This window comes from Bombina bombina, chromosome 4 (assembly GCF_027579735.1).
Source record: "Bombina bombina isolate aBomBom1 chromosome 4, aBomBom1.pri, whole genome shotgun sequence".
Lineage (NCBI taxonomy): Eukaryota > Metazoa > Chordata > Amphibia > Anura > Bombinatoridae > Bombina > Bombina bombina.
Window position 1 is genome coordinate 613,509,890 of NC_069502.1, and position 17,651 is coordinate 613,527,540.

Below are 17,651 nucleotides of genomic sequence, written 5' to 3' on the forward strand. Positions count from 1 at the left end.
TTATACTACATAATCTGTTTTTATGTTTACTTTGATTTAACATTTCTGTTTTTACCAAAAGGAGCCCCGTTTAATATCCCTTTAAAATGTGTGCTGACAAAATCGCTTCATATTATGGAGAAAATATGAGTTGAAGCTATACTGTCAGTTCAAGTGACATTAACAGTCCAATAGGATGCAGTAAAACCTATTTTTTTTTTTTTTTTTTTAAAAAGTACAGGTACATATCCCTAATTCTTGATTTTTTCATTAGTATTTATTTAAAAAAAATAAACACACATTTCCCCCCCCAAAAAAAAAAAAACACAACAAAGACTGGGGAAAGGGCTGGGTGTTCTAAAATGCAAATGACTAGAATATGTTTCTGATTTCAGTACTGTAGCATCTTTCTGAGGGTACTGTGAATACAAAAGTATTAATGATATAAAATTACCTTTAGGTTGCATTTATAAACTATATTATGACATAAGATGTTATTGTTTACATTTTACAAATGCAAATATTCCAAAATCTAAACTATTCCAACAACCAAACCTTTTCTGGTTCCAAGCAGTTTGGAAAAAGTTTTTTTTTTTGCACCTGTAGTAGCCAGAAGGAACATTTTACAAATGTAGCCTGCCTGAATTTCCTTTTTTATCTTTATACAATTAAACATCTTACACAGGGCACTTGGTCTACAACATAATACTTTAATTTCAACTTTCCCTGCTAAAAATAATAAAATACACCCCACCCCCATTATTTAATCTCAGAAAAAGGTACACTAACTCAGCCCTGAAAAGATAAGAGACGGAAATCTATCATTTTATATAAACTATTTTGTGTGTGTATTTTAATTGTAGTGCATTTCATTGTTGTCTTAATGGGGGCCCACAAGCATTGCATCTCCCTAGTAGGACACTGCCAGTGAGGCAATCAGAACTAGCAGTCACAGTCTACCTGTGAGCTACAATGCTTAGGGCTTCCAAGCATGATTTAAAAAAAGGGCACTAAAGTCAAAATGAAACTAACAATTCAGATATTGATGCAATTATAAAAGACTTTCCAATTTCCATTATCAAATTGTCCACAGTCTTTGTATTCACACTGAGGTTCCAGCTACTAATGAGAATGTGCTTGAGTTCAGCGTATATGTGCAAGTCTGCGATTGGCTATAACAGGATACAGAGGACCAGCTAATTCAGTCGATTTTGAAAATTTGTCAGAAAAAATAAATAAATCTGCTTATTTTAAATTTGAGTAAATTATATTGCATTATCTTTGTAATACTTGATTGTGCATTCCCACTGTATTTAATGGTCCTTTATATAACAAATTAACCCTTTGATTAAATAAATGACATGCGCTAACAAAAATTAACATGCCACTTTTGCATCAGCATGTCCCCTTAACAGATGACTATCCGTGCTATTGTACCGTGTGCAGGTTTAAAATCGGTTCATCTTGTTAACATAACACACAGGCTTAACAGTGGCAGAGAGGTTTAAGCAAATAGATTTTCAGTATCTGAACAAATTTGTGAGCCTCTCATTAGTACCCCACTATTATCTCATGAGTAATTCAAAACGAGACATTGTTTCTAATGCTTTATTTAAAAAAAGTCAATACTGACAGACATTGGAGAGAATTAAAAAAAAAACAAAAAAAAAAACACACGTTTCCTTTTTTGGGGTAGAGTTTATGCTTTACAATTCTATAATAGAATTTTTCACACAATTCTTTTTCAAAACCAGCTGTTAATTTTGAATAAAAAGTTAGCATCTAGGGCGAAAATCTGTAAAGCCGCCCCCCCCCCCCCCCCCACATTGGCAAAACGTGTAGCATCTGGAAACAGTCAAGATTAACAGAAGGGTGCATCCCCATTCCCTGTAGTCATTTAATATCAAACACACCTAGTACAAAAAGAAGGGGAACAAGATATATATAATAAAACATTAGGAAGACAACTTCAGTTTTGCTTTCTTTAATAATACAAAAAATATTGTATGTATAGATCTCACAGCTTCTTACAGCAAAACACATTAAGGGAAGCCGTATCCAGCAAAAAGGCAGATGCATGATATTTGCTGCAATTCTTTGACCACAAAACATGCACAAATAATAATAAAAAAACGAACTTATTTGTACATCCATAAGACTATAGGCTCAGCTTGTAGCAGTGTTCATGAATGTGTTTATGGGATGCCTGCATCTTGTTCATTACACCGTCAATAGAATAGCAGCACCTCTGGAGTTTCATTCTGTGTACACACATGGCTGGGGTGAAGAGGAAAAAAATAAATCCAGTCCGACTTCTTGAAATATCTTTGCTGCCTTCAACTTCTCATCCACAAGTGATTTACCCGTGACATTGGCTGTATTTGATGCAAACAGATTTGCATATACATGGCAGGATACTAAAGCAGCATCAACTCACCACAACATTCGGTTGTTACAGTTCTCAGCGGTAGTAACCAAACCGCTGATATGATGGGAGATATGGCACATTAAACTTCAGAAAGTTATCTACCGTAAAGGCAAGGAGAACCAACAGTTCACAATGCAGTATTGCCCTGGTTACATTCCTCTTTGTTTTTTTTTTCTTTTAGTCAAGTAGAAATCAGGTCATATAACGAGTAATTGCTCTCAGAGCATACAGTAATTCAGCTTGCATTCTCGCTTCCATAAGAAGCAAATTAACATGAACCTGAAAAACAAAAGAAATTGATTAATATTTCCTTTTATAAAACTTGAAACACACATATATATAAAAAACACCTTATTAAAAAAGGGGATAGAAACTTCAAAAATAAAAAATATAAAAAGTGCATGGGTGCCTTTCAATTTGAAATATAAGCCTTGTAATATACTTCTAGTAAAGTTATAACTATTTTTCTGCGGCATACGCACACATCCTGCGAGAGCCCGTGCACCGGTATTTAAACACTGCTTGCGCAGAGAGGTGGCAGTGGTGTGTATTGTTTCTGAAGACATCATTTGCATCATACAAGCTACTGCCAAGACCCGCTAAGGAGGTGTAGTGTTTAAATTACTGGTGCACGAGCCCTTAGGATATGTGCATATGCTGCAGAAAAACTATTTTTGCTAATTTTAAGTATATTGCAAAAAGCTTCTATTTCAAATTGAAATGCACGTTTAATTTGTGACCTTTCTATCCCTTTAAAATGTAGAATCTGTAACAAAGGTTTAAGGTAAAGGCTCAGGCAATTTATACTATTTGATGAGACATGGAAGGGTTACATTAAAAAGGTACATAAAACCCGCATTTTTCTTTCATGATTCAGAACGAACACAATTTGTAAAAAAAAAAAAAATTCTGTTTATTTCTATTATCAAATTTGCTTCATTCTCTTGGTATCATTTGTTGAAGGAGCAATGCACTACTGATTTCTAACTGAATACATGGTTGAGTATGTATGTATGTATATATAGCCACCAATCAGCATCTAGAACCTAGGTTCTTTGCTGCTCCTAAACTTACCTAGATAAACCTTTCAGAAAAGGATAACAAGAGAAGGAAGCAAATTAAATAGAAGTAAATTGGAAAGTTGTTTAAAATGATATGTTCCGTCTAAATCATGACTAATTATGACTTTACTATCCCCCTTTAATTTCATAATATATCAAGGGGAAAGGAAAATGCTAGTTTAGCAAAACCATTCTGCATTTTTTTGCTTTAAAAAGTAGATAAATAAGCAAAATTTGTCTCTTCATACTTTCAATGCTGAGATGTCATATTCCTGTGCAGGAGACATTTTTTGTTATCGTCTTAAAAAAAAAAAAAAAAGGGACATGAAAGTAAAAATTAACCATTTATGGTTCAGAAGATACTTTTTAATTTTACTTCTGTTATCAAATTTACTTTGTAGCAAGACATTCACATGTCAGCTTAGGAGAAACAATGCACTTTCAGTGAGCCGCTGATTGCAGGCAATGCACATATTCCTTGTCATTAACTCACCAGATGGCTTTAGTTAGTTCCCAGGAGTGCATTGCTGCTCGTAATCTGACCTTGTATATTTAAAGGGATAGGAAAGTCAAATTTAAAAAAAAAAAAAAAAAAAAAACTTGCACGATTCAGATAGAGATAGAGTCTTAAAATGAAAAGCTCTATTTTCAGAAGAGTTTAGTTCTCTTGGCATCCCTTACTGAAAAAGAATATGCACATATTCTGCACTAATGGGAGATAGCTACTGATTGACGACTACACACATTTGTCTCTTGTGGTTGGCTAACTAGTTGTGTTCAGCTAGTTGTTAGTAATGTAATGCTGCTCCTTCAGCAAAGGATAGCAAGATAATAAAGCAAAATTTGATAAAAGTAATTTGGAAAGTTGTTTAAAATGTATGTTTTGGGGTTTCCTGTCCCTTTAACTCCTTTGCAGGTGACATGCAACAGTTAAATAAAACATTATGAACCTTTAAACAGTGTGTGTGCGTATGCGTGTGTTTGTCCTATAAAAAAAAAAAAAAAAAAATTTCAGCACATCGTGCACTTAGAAAATGCCTCTATTTTTAATATACCCCAAAAATAAACTACCAGCCAGAATGAAAAATATATTTCTTACAGTATTTGTATACTATATATGGTAAACGTTTTTTATTTCCTAAAAGTGGAACATGCAGCGCTGTAAATGCACAAGCTACAGAACTGAGTCTTAAAGGGCCATAATACCTAAATGTTGAAACACTTGAAAGTGATGCAGCATAGCTTTAAAAAGCCGACTAAAAAATATTACCTGAACATCTATGTAAAAAAGAGAGATATTTTACCTCAGAAGTTCCTCAGTAGCCACATCCCATTGTAAAGGACTTCTAAGCAGCATATCAGTATGTCTGTCCTGGGACAGCTAAAGGGATGAGCCTCGTGCACTCATCTTATTTCCCAATTCAGTGTAAGGAAGTTTACAATGAAATCTCATGAGAGTTAAGTCAAATCTCATGAGATCACAGTAAAAGAGTTCGTGACCTCAGCACTGCTGTTGCTGATTGGCTGCTGTTCATTTCTTCATTATTATTTTTTTTACCTGCAGCTGAGTATAACTTTTTACACAGAACTTACTCTGCTGAGCTGAGGATTATTGTGAAGTAAAATATCTTCCTTTTTTACATAGAGATGCTCAGGTGATATTTTCCTGTCAGCTTTTTACAGTTATACTTCATCAGTTTTAAGTGATTTAGCATATGAGTATTATGTCCCTTTAAGTAGTACAAAATAAAATGTACTACATAAAAATCACTGGTGCTGGCTGGTTGTGTGACCATCTGCTATGGTGGTAAATTATTAGCGAAATATGAATGCTTGTGCCAGGGGAAATAAAAAAAAAAAATAAAAAAATTGTTTGATGTAAAAAATGGTCACCTTCTCAGAGTGCTTGAACTGCCTCCAGAAACTGTCATACATTCGCTTTGTGGTCTTTTCTGGACTGCACACCACATTTTTTATGTAAACTTTAAAGCTTCGGTCCAATAACTGATTAATTTCTCCATAGTCGTAATCATCATATCTGTGCATAAAAATAAATAAAAAAACCCACGTATGTTACAAAGGGCATGTCAAAAATATTTAAAAAACAGAACAAAATATGAACATGCTTAAAATACACTGCACAAACAAAAACACCTCTCTTACAAATTTTAAGTTCTATCTGAACCAGCCAGTTCAATTATGACTTTTGTCCTTTTAAAGTTACTGTACAATTTTTTTTTCCTCATTGGATGAACCTCAACATGTTGAATGAAAAATAAAATGTGAAGAAAAAGCTGTTCAAATTTAAAAATACTCATTGTACCGATTAGCCAGTAAGTATGGACAGGAAGGGCCTATTATCCAACAAGCATTAGTGGGAAGCACACACCGGATCAACTTTTTTCTAGATTTTTTTTTTTTTTTACTAAGTGTGTAGGGTTGCACCGATACCAATAATAGTATTGGTGCCGATACCAAGTATTTGCATGAGTACTTGTACAAATGCACCAATACTTAAACCAATCCCTTCAATTCCTACCCATACGCCATCTTGTGGCGTTTTTAAAACTATGTTCCCATTTCATTTTAAGCTGGAGTGGAGACTTAAAGGGACACTTAACCCATTTATTTACTTTCATGATTCAGATAGAGCATGCAATTTTAAGCAACTGTCTAATTTACGTCTATTATCAATTTCTCTTTGTTCTCTTGCTATCTTTATTTGAAAAAGAAGGCATCTATGCTAAGGAGCCAGCAAATGTTTGGTTCAGACCATGGACAGCACCCTTTTACTTGTGCTGTCCAATCAACAAGGACAACCCAGGATGTTCACCAAAAATGGGCCGGCATCTAAACTTTTAAAAATCTAAAATTTGATAATGAGTAAATTAGAAAGTTGCTTAAAATTGCATGCTTTATCTGAATCACAAAATAAAATTTGGGTTTAGTGTCCCTTTAACTAAAAATTGTTCACTTCTGTTCTGCCAATACAAATTGCTGTTATTTGTATTATTGCACGTCAGGGACATAATACTCATATGCTAAAATGACTTGAAACGGATGCAGTAAAACTAAAAAGCTGACAGGAAAATATCAACTGAGCATCTCTATGTAAAAAAAAAAAAAAAAAAAGGAAATGAACAGCAGCCAATCAGCATCAACAGTGCTGAGGTCATGAACTCTTACTGTGATCTCATGAGATTTCATAGTAAACTTCCTTAAACTGAATAGGGAAATAAGATGTGTGCACGTAAGCTCACTCCCGTAACTGTCCCGGGACAGACATACTGATTTGCTGCTTAGAAGTCCTTATATATATATATATATATATATATATATATATATATATATATATATATATATATATATATATATATATATATATATATATATATATATATATATATATATATATATATATATATATATATATATGTATGTATGTATGTATGTATATGTATGTATATGTATATGTATATATATATATATATATATATATATATATATATATATATATATATATATATATATATATATATATATATATATATATATATATATATATATATATATATATATATATCTCTCTTTCTTTCATAGAGATGTTCAAGTGATATTTTCTAGTCAGCTTTTTACAGCTATGCTGCATCATTTTCAAGTGTTTCAACATTTGGGTACCATGGCCCTTTAATAAGAACTTGCCACTAACTTTTGAAAAATTACTCTAATTGCTAGATTGCCTGTTATACTGCTAGTTCTCATCTTGCACAATTATGCTCAAAACATACTGTACTCTGAGGAACATCCTTAGCCAGGGCTGGACTGGGAATAAAAAGCAGCCCTGGAAAAATACAAAGCCCAGCTCTATTTTCGGTTGAGTCAGTAGAATGTAAAATGCCCCATTTTTCTCAAATGGGATTATTTGGATACTCCTTCCCGAATATTATTTTCAGAATTAAATTATATTATTTTGTATTAAGTACAAATGTCAGATTGAGGAGTTATATAGGCACCCTACAACCCAATTGCATCCAGTAATCACCCCTTTAAATTGTAGCTTTCCAGCCCCAGCTGCTGCAGCTGTTATTTGTTATTAATATATGTTATTGCAATGTTTTTATTTATAAACATGTTCTGTGAACTTTGTGACAACAAGCACATAAAACTGTTTTATTATTTAAAAATGTATTTGGAGATAAAAAAAAAAAAAAACGGAAAAACTGCCTTTAAACAAATCAATACAGAAACAAGAACTGGCAAAATTTCAAGTCAGAAAATGTAAGGAATATGTATTTGATCTACTAAATTGTGAGTTCTACGCTGTGCGTGCTGGTGAACACCCAGGACTGAGTTCTGCAGTGACATGGGATGTGTATGCTGTCCAGTTTGAGAGTGCAGTCCATTTCAGGGTTCTATTATTTACATACATTCATATGTATCTTAAGTCGAAGACTTGCCTTATCCCAAACATGCAGTGCACATAATTCCATATTGCACGTCTCAGAGTTGAGGTATCTACATCTTTGTGCATTGCCATGGTGTTATATGTCAAGTTGTAAGCAATATGGAACTTCTCATCTAATAGCTGCCCAACATCTGGATAAAGGCGATTAACTAACGAATAGCCATGGTCTTCCCAACTGTAATCCTGTAAAACAGCAATTGGAAAATGTTTTTATTATCAAATTTAGACTAGTTGTAATGAGTACTTCTTTCAAATAATAATAATAATAACAATAATAATAATAATAACAATAATAATAATAATAATAATAATAATAATAATAATAAATGTAAAATAAGGTCATTCCTTTTCTGTTTGCAGATGGTTCTCTCGGCAAATATGTAGATCTGCAATCTATATTATAATACAGACAGGCGAGGTAAGAAACACCAAGTGTGACGCCAGCTCCCTGACAGAGTAGGCCAATAAATAAAAATAATAATGAGAGGTTGCCAGCGAGTAACCATGAACCACTTATGTTATAAAGTTGTCCCTGTTGAGAAGTCACACACTTATTTCTAGCACCATGTTGCATCACAAGTGTGACAGCACCTACAGTGCAGTTCTACATATACACAGCTAGCTATGCAAGCTTACAGCATTACTGGTGTACAGGAACAAACAGGTAGGTAGGTAGGTAGGTAGGAGGTACATGAGACGGTGCCGAATAATTTAATAACATTTATTTTTAATAAGCTCATCTTCTATAGGTATGGGAAAAAAATGCATTGCTGCAGAAGATTGCCATCTATTGCCGCATAAAAGAAAAACAAAAAAAAACTAACTTGGATCTTCTGGATTTTGCTAATTTGTGCATTTAACTTACCCGTAGCCACCCTCTCTCTAACAAACAAATATGCTTAAATTTAAAGGAGGGTAAAAATAAACTACAGCCTGTGCTTAAAAGGTTTTCCAGGTAGAAATATGGAAGATACACAACTCTTGATAACTGCAAATGTTGCAACGTTTTTTTTTTTTATTTTATAAAGCGTCTAACCATCCTTCTAAAGCCAAGAATGCACAATATAATATTAAAGGGACATTGTACACTAGATTTTTCTTTGCATGTCTTGTAGATGATCAATTTATATAGTCCATCCGAGAGTGTTTTTGTAACAATGTATAGTGTCGCTTATTTTTAAATAACATTGTGCTGATTTCCAGACTCCTAACCAAGCCCCAGTTTAGATGTATACTGATGTAAACAGATTTCAAAATTGCTACTCTTTGTATAATGGGTCTTTTCATATGCAGGGGAGGGTCTGCTCTCAGCCCCTATTTCACTGGGTGTCCTAACCTCATCAACAGTGCTGAACTGGGAGCTTCTACATAAGTTTTTAAAAAGGGTTTTATACCGGATTTTTATATCAATATCTGTGTATATTCTTCTTTATAGTAATGTATCACATGCAGTTATATGAAAATTGTTGTATACGGTCCCTTTAAGAAAACAATTTTATTTTAGAATACAGAAACACCCACAAAGTTTCTCAAAAAGACTACACATGAAGTATTTAATACATTGTGGGTTATTTTCAAGGAGTCAGTCTTCGTATTCCACACTTAGGTTTTGTTAAACTATACAGTGTACTGGCTTTAAGTGTGATGTGACTTTAAATATTGTAATAAAAATGTAGTGTGATCATTAGAAGCAAAGTTATATTTGAATGTTTATGAAATTGGCACGATCACTACATAAACTCAGCCTCACCATGTGCAATGAACTTGCAGACAGAAATGGTATAGACACTGCAGAAGAATGCAGACATTCTAAAACAACTCTTATAGTCGTGCTATTCTGGCACCACAAGGTTTTTATTGTCCTGTTTAGAATGACTGCATTTTCAAGCCAACATTTTAATAGCGTACCGTGACAAATGTGCCCACATTTAGAAAACACAAGTCTTAAAAAGGATAGCCAACTAGGTACGAAAAAGACAAAAAAAATCCCAAACTATTGGAAAACAATTCCCCACAAACAAATAACTTTTTTTTACCTGCACTCTAAATGTAGGCACATGCATCCCACGACGTGAGAAATCTTTATATCCATAACTTGTATCTTCAAAATGACGAGAAACATCTCGTGCAGGAGGAGGGTCTTCATCTTCTTTTGAAAAAGAAAAGGTAAATATTAATTCCAACGCACGTTAAAGAAAAAAACACAACGGAATCTAAACCACCAATGATGGGTACATGCAGATTTTCAAGATAGCTCTATATGGGAGCATTTAATTGGTGTGTACCTGTAGCAAATGCCAACATGCTTTCCGTCTTTTCCCTTTCAAAACGAGTTGCCATCTCTTCTTGACTTGCTTCTTCCTCGTCCCTACATTCTTGTAGCTGTTTCATTTTTTCCATTAAAGCTTCAACTTCACAAGAATCTGTACCCTGCAAAATAAAATATATATAATAAAAAATAAATTTAAAAAAAAATTAAAAAGAAGTTATTGTGCTCATGAATTTCTGAACAGTAGGTGGCAGTGTACCATGTCTCAGTGTATGAGCACAGGGTTACTATTGAGCATTTGTTTATTGTATAATGCATGCATTTTTCCAGTAGATGTTCCAGTCCAGAATAATTAGACAATGGTTACTAATGCAGATGTATCAGTTATGCACCAACAATAATTTCCTGTTAAGATCAGTTTAAAAGGAGCATTAAACCCCAACATCTTTTTTCCCCCCATGAGCCAGGTAGAGTGTATAATTTTAAACAACTTTCCAATTTACATATATTACCAATGTGCTTCATTCTCTTATTTATTGAAAGAGGCAGCAATGCACTACTGAGAGCTAGCTCAACACACTGAGTAAGTAATGACAAGAGGCAGCAACCAAATCATAAGGAAGCTCCAAGTAGTGCATTATAATATAAGTAAATGGTAAAAGTTGTTTAAAATCACATGCTCTGTCTTAATCAAAAGTTTAAATTTTGACTTTGTCCCTTTACGGTTAATTTTTTATTATGCAAAATATTTTTGCCATCATTGCTACTTTTTCAAATACATAACAGAAAAAGTAGGAAAAAAAATGTCCCTAGTAATTTGTGTTAACTTGTGTGTGCACTTTTTTATTCCTTAACCCTTTCGTGACTGGGTTATAAAGTCTACATCGGAACAATGTTCCTATGTAGACAAATTGAAATCACGATCGCAAGATTTCAATTATGGGATCAGATCTGGGGGGCGTCCCTATGACGCTAGGAACGCCCTCCAGACCACGATCAAATCCTGCAAGCGCAGTAGGCTTCAGGACAGCCGTTGGTTATGACGTATTCCGTCATAACGGCTTTAAAGCCCAGCGCCGTTGTGACAGAATACAACGGCGGCAAAAGGTTAAAACTCAAGTTTACTATACGAAAAAGTTAAACAAACAACAACTTACCATCACACCAACTTGTGTCTGATGACCCACATAGTTGCCATTAGTAATATCACAAATGCAGTAGTTGCTGACAGAGGGAGGGCGGAAGGTAGGGCCACCGTCACTGTGAATTTCTGGATTTATTCCACAACCGAATGTAAAAGAGGCTAACGAATGGTAGTGTGCAAGGAGGACTACTGCGTGGATTAATTCTGCTAGAGACCAGCTGTGTTCACCAGTTTTTAGTAGTTGCTAAAAAAGAAATACATATTTTAAAAATAGTTCTCTCTTCTAAAATCCACATAGGTCAGAGTACACTATAAATAAGTATATGGCATGAAGCAGCTACTAGACCACTCTTACTAATCAGCATCAAGGACTCACCTCAATGTGCTCCTTGGTAATAAGCCACGGTCTATGCGCCAGCATCTTGTTCAGTTCTCCCAGGTTGCGCAACTTCTGAGGTGCATTTTCAAGGCCATTCAACCATTTTTGGTCTCCTCCATTATGAATAAAGTCATTGACATGTAGATTCACAAGATAAGAGCACTGGTGCCTTGCTGCTGCCTGAAACATAAAGGGAAGGTTAAAAAGGGACATTGTACACTAGATTTTTCTTTGCATAAATGTTCTGTAGATTATGCATTTATATAGCCCACCTGGGTGTGGTTTTGTACCAATGTAGAGTTTTGCTTATTTTTAAATAACATTGTGCTGAGACTCCTAAGCCTAAAAGTTTTAGATGTATATGGATGTCTACAGACTTCAGATTGCTTCTGTTTGTATAATGGGTCTATTCATATGCAGGGGAAGAAGGAAGGGGGGGGGGTCTGCTCTCAGCAACTTTCAGTTGGTGTCCCTGCCTAACCCATCAACAGTGCTAAATTGAGAGGTTCTAAGTACGTTTTTAAAAGGTTTTATACTGGATTAGTATCTGTGTGTATTCTTTATAGTAGTGTCTATTACATGCAGTTATATAAAAATTGGTGTATACTGTCCCTTTAAAAAGGGACACCTTGTAATAACAATAAATTAATATACTAGGTCAGTATAAATAATTATGAACACATTAAAATCTTCTTTGTTACAACTGTTTTTCACTAACCAAATTGTACCCACCACTTATTTAGTGGAGTCAATCAGGACTAGTTACAGAGGTAGAGCACGCTAGCCACTATCATTTTGGTTTTACAGTTTGTTATCAGATCATTTCTGCCAATGCCACTTAGGAAAATATATGCAGCAATGTTTGGCTTGTGAAGTCGAAAATGTATTTATTCAACTCTTTATTTTCAGAACTGAATTACAGGAAGGGGGGGGTAGATAAATAAATCCAAAATAAAATGCAAATATATTTAACTTTGCATAATTAAAGATTTTATAGTAGACTATATTAAAGTAGTGTTTACTTTCATGATGTATTATGACACCCTGAAAGGATTGCTACAGGTGAAAGAGTAACAGTTGTGCTCACCATAATCCCAATATAGTGCTGGTAACAAGCAGGCAGAGGGCCGTCCATCTGTAACAGATAGTGCTGTGTCTTTAGAAAGCTCTCCAAGTACTGTGGGTGAAAAACCATCACCAGTGTTATGTTATCCAGACGACCCATATCTGTGAAAGCATCAGAAAATACAGAGTGCATATTTGCATCCTCCCTTCCAACTTGAAGAATCTGTCAGAAAACCAGATGAAGATGAGCAAACACATTCAGAAGAGTATAAGGACTATTTAGCTATAGCAGAACTTAAGGGTCATTCTTTTGTATGCTCTATTTTTAAAGTTAGAAGATGTCGGACTCTATGCTGATAAATTACCATAGAATACAAATAATTACACATACTAACCTCTCCTGCTGGGATGAACCTGCTAGGTCCTTGTCTTACGGGTCGAGGAATACTGATTCCTAGTTCCTGTAGAGAAAAATAAATATAAATAAAAAAAAAAAAAACTATTAGCTGGAAGCAAAGCCAGCATAAAATAGACAATTTATTTAAGAAGATAACAGATTAACTGCAAATAGAGAATACTTAGTAAATATGTATAATTAATATATTTGATTCCGCACGCTGAAAGTCTAAATGTGGTGTGTGCCTTACTGTAATCAGATAGAACATTCTCTCACTTTATAATACAAGTGGCCATCGCATACGTCTATTCTTTTTGCACAATGATGTAATCAGTAGAAACATCAGGCTGAGCATTCTTACTAAAGAAGAGTTGCTAAAATGCAACCCTGACTGTAGGCACGTCTTGAATAGTCATCTTTTTAATTTTTTTCTCAAATAACGACTGGGGCCAAAGGTCTCTAGATGATGAAATATGGGTGGTTCAAACAATAATTAGAATCCCAGCTAACAAGGCAGCAAGGAAAAGCATGTAACCATAATTACAAAGTATTTCTTATGATTTTAGCTGACTATCTTATGCATCACTGTCATTTTCACAAATTGGCCTAGTAATAAGGGGTTTTCAGGTGTTTGACACATTTTGCCATAGGATTCAATCACCCTATGAATCAGCAATATTGCTGTGAGAGATTAGAAACTAAAGGGACATAAACCTGCCTTTTAAGACCAGGCTTCTCCGATCATGGGAGCCACGATCTGCTAGAATCAGTCCTAGGTCATAAATATATATTTTTTTGTTTTTATTTATATTTGTCAGGCTACAAAACATATGTATCTGGCTCCTCATTTTTGACAGACCCTTAAATCTGACATAAAATGTGTCAAGCTTTATTTTTAGGATTATCACTTAAAAATAGCAAAGAAAGGAAATCAAATTTTAAAATTTGTAACTGAACCGAAGGCACAAAGAATCATGTCAGTGACAAAAGTGAAGACGTGACAAGAATCACAACTCTACTTAAAAAATATCCATTACGTCATACAATGCAAGGTATACGGTTTATTAGGATTATGGTGGGTCTAAAGTGCTATTGCAGTTCCATATTATATACACTGGAGGGGGCCGAAATGTTGTTTGTCGCTATATTCAACACAAGCAGAGATACAACTGCATGTGAAAAACAATCCTTTGTCTGCTAACAGGTATAGCTCAGTAATGTATATGACACTGCAGCATTCCAACAAATGTTAAATGAGCTTTATTCCTACAAATTATAGAATATGCAAAACTCCACATAGCAGTTATCCAAAAAATGATACATATTTTAATATTACAATAAAATATTGTATACTATTGACATTGAGATTATATATATATATATATATATATATATATATATATATATATATATATATATATATATATATATATATATATATATTATATATATATATATATATATATATATATATATATATATATATATATATATATATATATATATATATATATATATATATAATGAAGCTTGCACTCACTGGATTTTTAGAAAAGGTGCTTTATTTAGCAATGTTTCAGGTATTTATTTAGTGATGTTTCGGGGATCAATCAACCCTTCAGACTCGGGTCTGATGAAGGGGTGATTGATCCCCGAAACTTCACTTTTTTGTGCTAAATAAAGCACCTTTTCTAAAAATCCAGTAAGTGCAAGCTTCATCTATTCTGTATCAAACCGTGCCTGCACGCCTTTTTAGTGAGTGCGTTTTCTATGAATATATATATATATATATATATATATATATCTCATTACAGTCTCACATTATTGTGTTGTAATGTTATATAGCTGGATTGTGACACTTAGTGAGTGATATACAACTATAATATTACACACCCCCTTGATCATGTACCAAGTACAATGGAATACAGTGGTGCGTTAAAATGACAAATTACACGCACAGCACTTATACATTTAACACCAATATATCACATAAAGCACAGTACTTTTCAGACCCAGCAAATGATGAAGTGGTTCAGAATACTTTTTAAAAGCCAGATTAAATATTTTAGGGGCCCATGCATTGTAACAATACGTGAATATACAGACTGGACAAAGCAGTGTCATACGATTGTTCAGCATTCACTAGTGTGCAGAATTCTAAAACATTTGTTATTCATTTTAAGTAAAAATAAATAAAGATACAAAAAGACTTTATGCAGATTTGACCAAACCTCTTCTGACTATAATAGAGCAGAGTTGTTTTAATTATATCTCCTCAACAAATCTTAAAAGCCAACTGGTCAATTTTGGAATATTTGAACATCAAAATGTGATGTGAGTAACAATACATCCAACAAAGAAACTAAGAACAAAAAATTGATTGGCATGTCTATTGGTTAAGATTTCCACATCTGCAACCTTTTTACACTTGTGGTTCTGAAGTTTTACATTACAGTTGTATTATATCCATATAATTTGTGATGCATCAGTCATACGGTTATTATACATTTAGCACTCAGTGAGTAATCATTTCTAAGTATTTAACCCCTAGAATAAAACAACTTGCCTTTCTCTACCAAACAGACTAATGTCATATGTTCAAAACTGTGATCTTAAAGAGTAAGTGCAGCGAGCTCTACATCGAGAAGAATGAAAAGCAGAGTCAAGATTTGGGAGGGAGGGGGAGATAAACTGGAGCTCATTCAATGAGCTAGAAAAACAAGCGTAAGGGGCAGGCCAATGGGGCCACAGAAGGGGGTATGTAATGTTTATACAGAACAGATTATTAAAGAGTTTTCTTCCAATCCAAATTCCAAAAAGACGCACCTGAGAGATCAAATATTGATTAATTTATCTCGTAAGCACTTGGATGACAGAGGGGCTTGATTCAGCCATCACCAGCATCCAAGGAGTTAAAGAATTAGAATCAACCTTTAAACAAAGCAACATTCCCCAACTGCTAATTGGCTCATTGAACAGCTTATAAAAAAAAAGTTAACATTCAGCAAGCAACAGGATAATGAGCACAAAGGTTCTAGTGTTAACGCCAACTCAAAGTCCATGATTATTGCAAATGAATTGCAAAAGCAGTAAGGGGGGCTGCAATTATTGCATCAAGACCGAGTCGCCTAGACCAAGACAATGAATATCTCTAAGACAAACAGTTATTACAATGTCATTGTTCAACACTAAGGCGACCCTTCGATGTAAACAGTTTCACTCAACAACAAAGGAGCTGTTCTGCCAACAAACCATTTAATAAACTACTCAGCAATACAAGTTGGTAAATCAAGCCCTAGGAGCCTTTAGATGCGGTATTATCTTCTTACTAGCAACATCCCGGGCTTGTCCTTACCTTGTTGTTGCAGACTCCACTACATCGGCTGCAAATGATCTCTGGCACCGAATTAGCTGATCGGGGTGACAACCTCATCCTCACCTAATGTCACCGGACTGCACTTTAACTATAAAGGGGGCGGACACGCACTGTGGCTGGAACACTCGAGAATATTATGCTCAGCTAACGGCAGCTTTTTATTGGTACAAAGGCAGCGGCACAGCGCTCTGTTTCCAGTAGATCTACACTCTGCACACAGAGGCAACTTTTGTTTCACTCAGTACTAGAGGACGTGCAAGTAACGCAACTAGTGAGCCGTCTTATATAGCTATGTATACGTTTCTGCAGCACAGTGACGGTTTGCAGCATATAAAGCTACATACATGCAAAGGGTACAATGATATTCCTGTTCTAGATGTTCCCGAACCTTCTGTTCTATCTGCAGCTGCTGCTCACTCCTCACACACAGAGCCTCAAAGCGCTGCCCTAGACTGAGCAGTCTAATAAACAAGGCTCAACGAAGGGGCGGAATAGAATGTAGCCTTGACAGCCACGCCCCTCACAAGAAATTAAACCAATCCCAAGAAGAGAGCATGGATGTCATCCAACCAGAATCTAAAAAATATAAGAAGCTAAGGAAGAGAAGAAGGGCAAGAGGCAGAATTGCCCTGACGTAATGGGGGCTGGAACTTCAGCTTGTGAAAAACAAGAGCTCTGCAAAACATCAGCGTTGAACAAACACTTTATTCCTCAAAGTTTAACCCATTTTGTACTGGAATGGACATATTAATCAGAAAAATACCATCTGAATGAGTACATTTTTTTTAAATACAGGAAGACATGTTGTTACTAAATCAGAAAGGGGTATCGAATAACAAGTAAACAAAATCTTGTTTTTGTTAAAAACAAACAAAAACAAACCCTGCAATAAATATACATTTATGTCAGTGAGAAGCAGGTGAAAACTAGTACGTTTTTAGAAGAGAGAAAAACCAAGGTCTGTGTGGTTCCTAAACTAGGGCCTCTGTAGAAGGAATTAAAATTGCTGGGATGTAGCCAGGAATCCTGAGATAGGGAACAGAGCATGGGCGTCCACTGAGAGGGGGGAGTGGCCCCTCATCACTTTG

General features: G+C 34.7%; 1 protein-coding gene across 4 annotated transcripts; it reads right to left on the reverse strand.

Annotated features, from left to right (window-relative positions):
- Positions 1-1,947: 1,947 nt before the first annotated feature.
- On the reverse strand, positions 1,948-17,011 carry SESN1 (sestrin 1). 4 transcript variants are annotated; one of them, XM_053710620.1, is made up of 10 exons: positions 16,543-17,011; positions 13,186-13,251; positions 12,813-13,013; positions 11,723-11,905; positions 11,360-11,590; positions 10,219-10,363; positions 9,970-10,079; positions 7,926-8,116; positions 5,362-5,506; positions 1,948-2,686 (listed from the first exon to the last, which is right to left on the reverse strand). In XM_053710620.1, exons 1-10 carry the CDS (start codon positions 16,618-16,620, stop codon positions 2,600-2,602), a joined length of 1,437 nt encoding a protein of 478 aa, XP_053566595.1. In that variant the 5' UTR covers positions 16,621-17,011; the 3' UTR covers positions 1,948-2,599. The 4 variants fall into 4 exon arrangements, with proteins under 4 accessions (XP_053566595.1, XP_053566594.1, XP_053566596.1 ...); XM_053710619.1 differs by having other exon boundaries at positions 9,970-10,082; XM_053710621.1 differs by having other exon boundaries at positions 9,970-10,082; positions 16,908-17,000.
- Between the last annotated feature and the right edge of the window lie 640 nt (positions 17,012-17,651).

What these genes read in the sequence shown, in the direction of transcription:
- SESN1 (XM_053710619.1), bottom strand. Translation starts at nt 16,620, where the DNA reads ATGAGGTTGTCACCCCGATCAGCTAATTCGGTGCCAGAGATCATTTGC. An exon ending in CATGTTGGCATTTGCTACAG is followed by an intron (nt 10,083 to 10,218) that starts GTACACACCAAT and finishes CTTTTTCAAAAG; the next exon opens with AAGATGAAGACCCTCCTCCT. An exon ending in TGCCTACATTTAGAGTGCAG is followed by an intron (nt 8,117 to 9,969) that starts GTAAAAAAAAGT and finishes GCTGTTTTACAG; the next exon opens with GATTACAGTTGGGAAGACCA.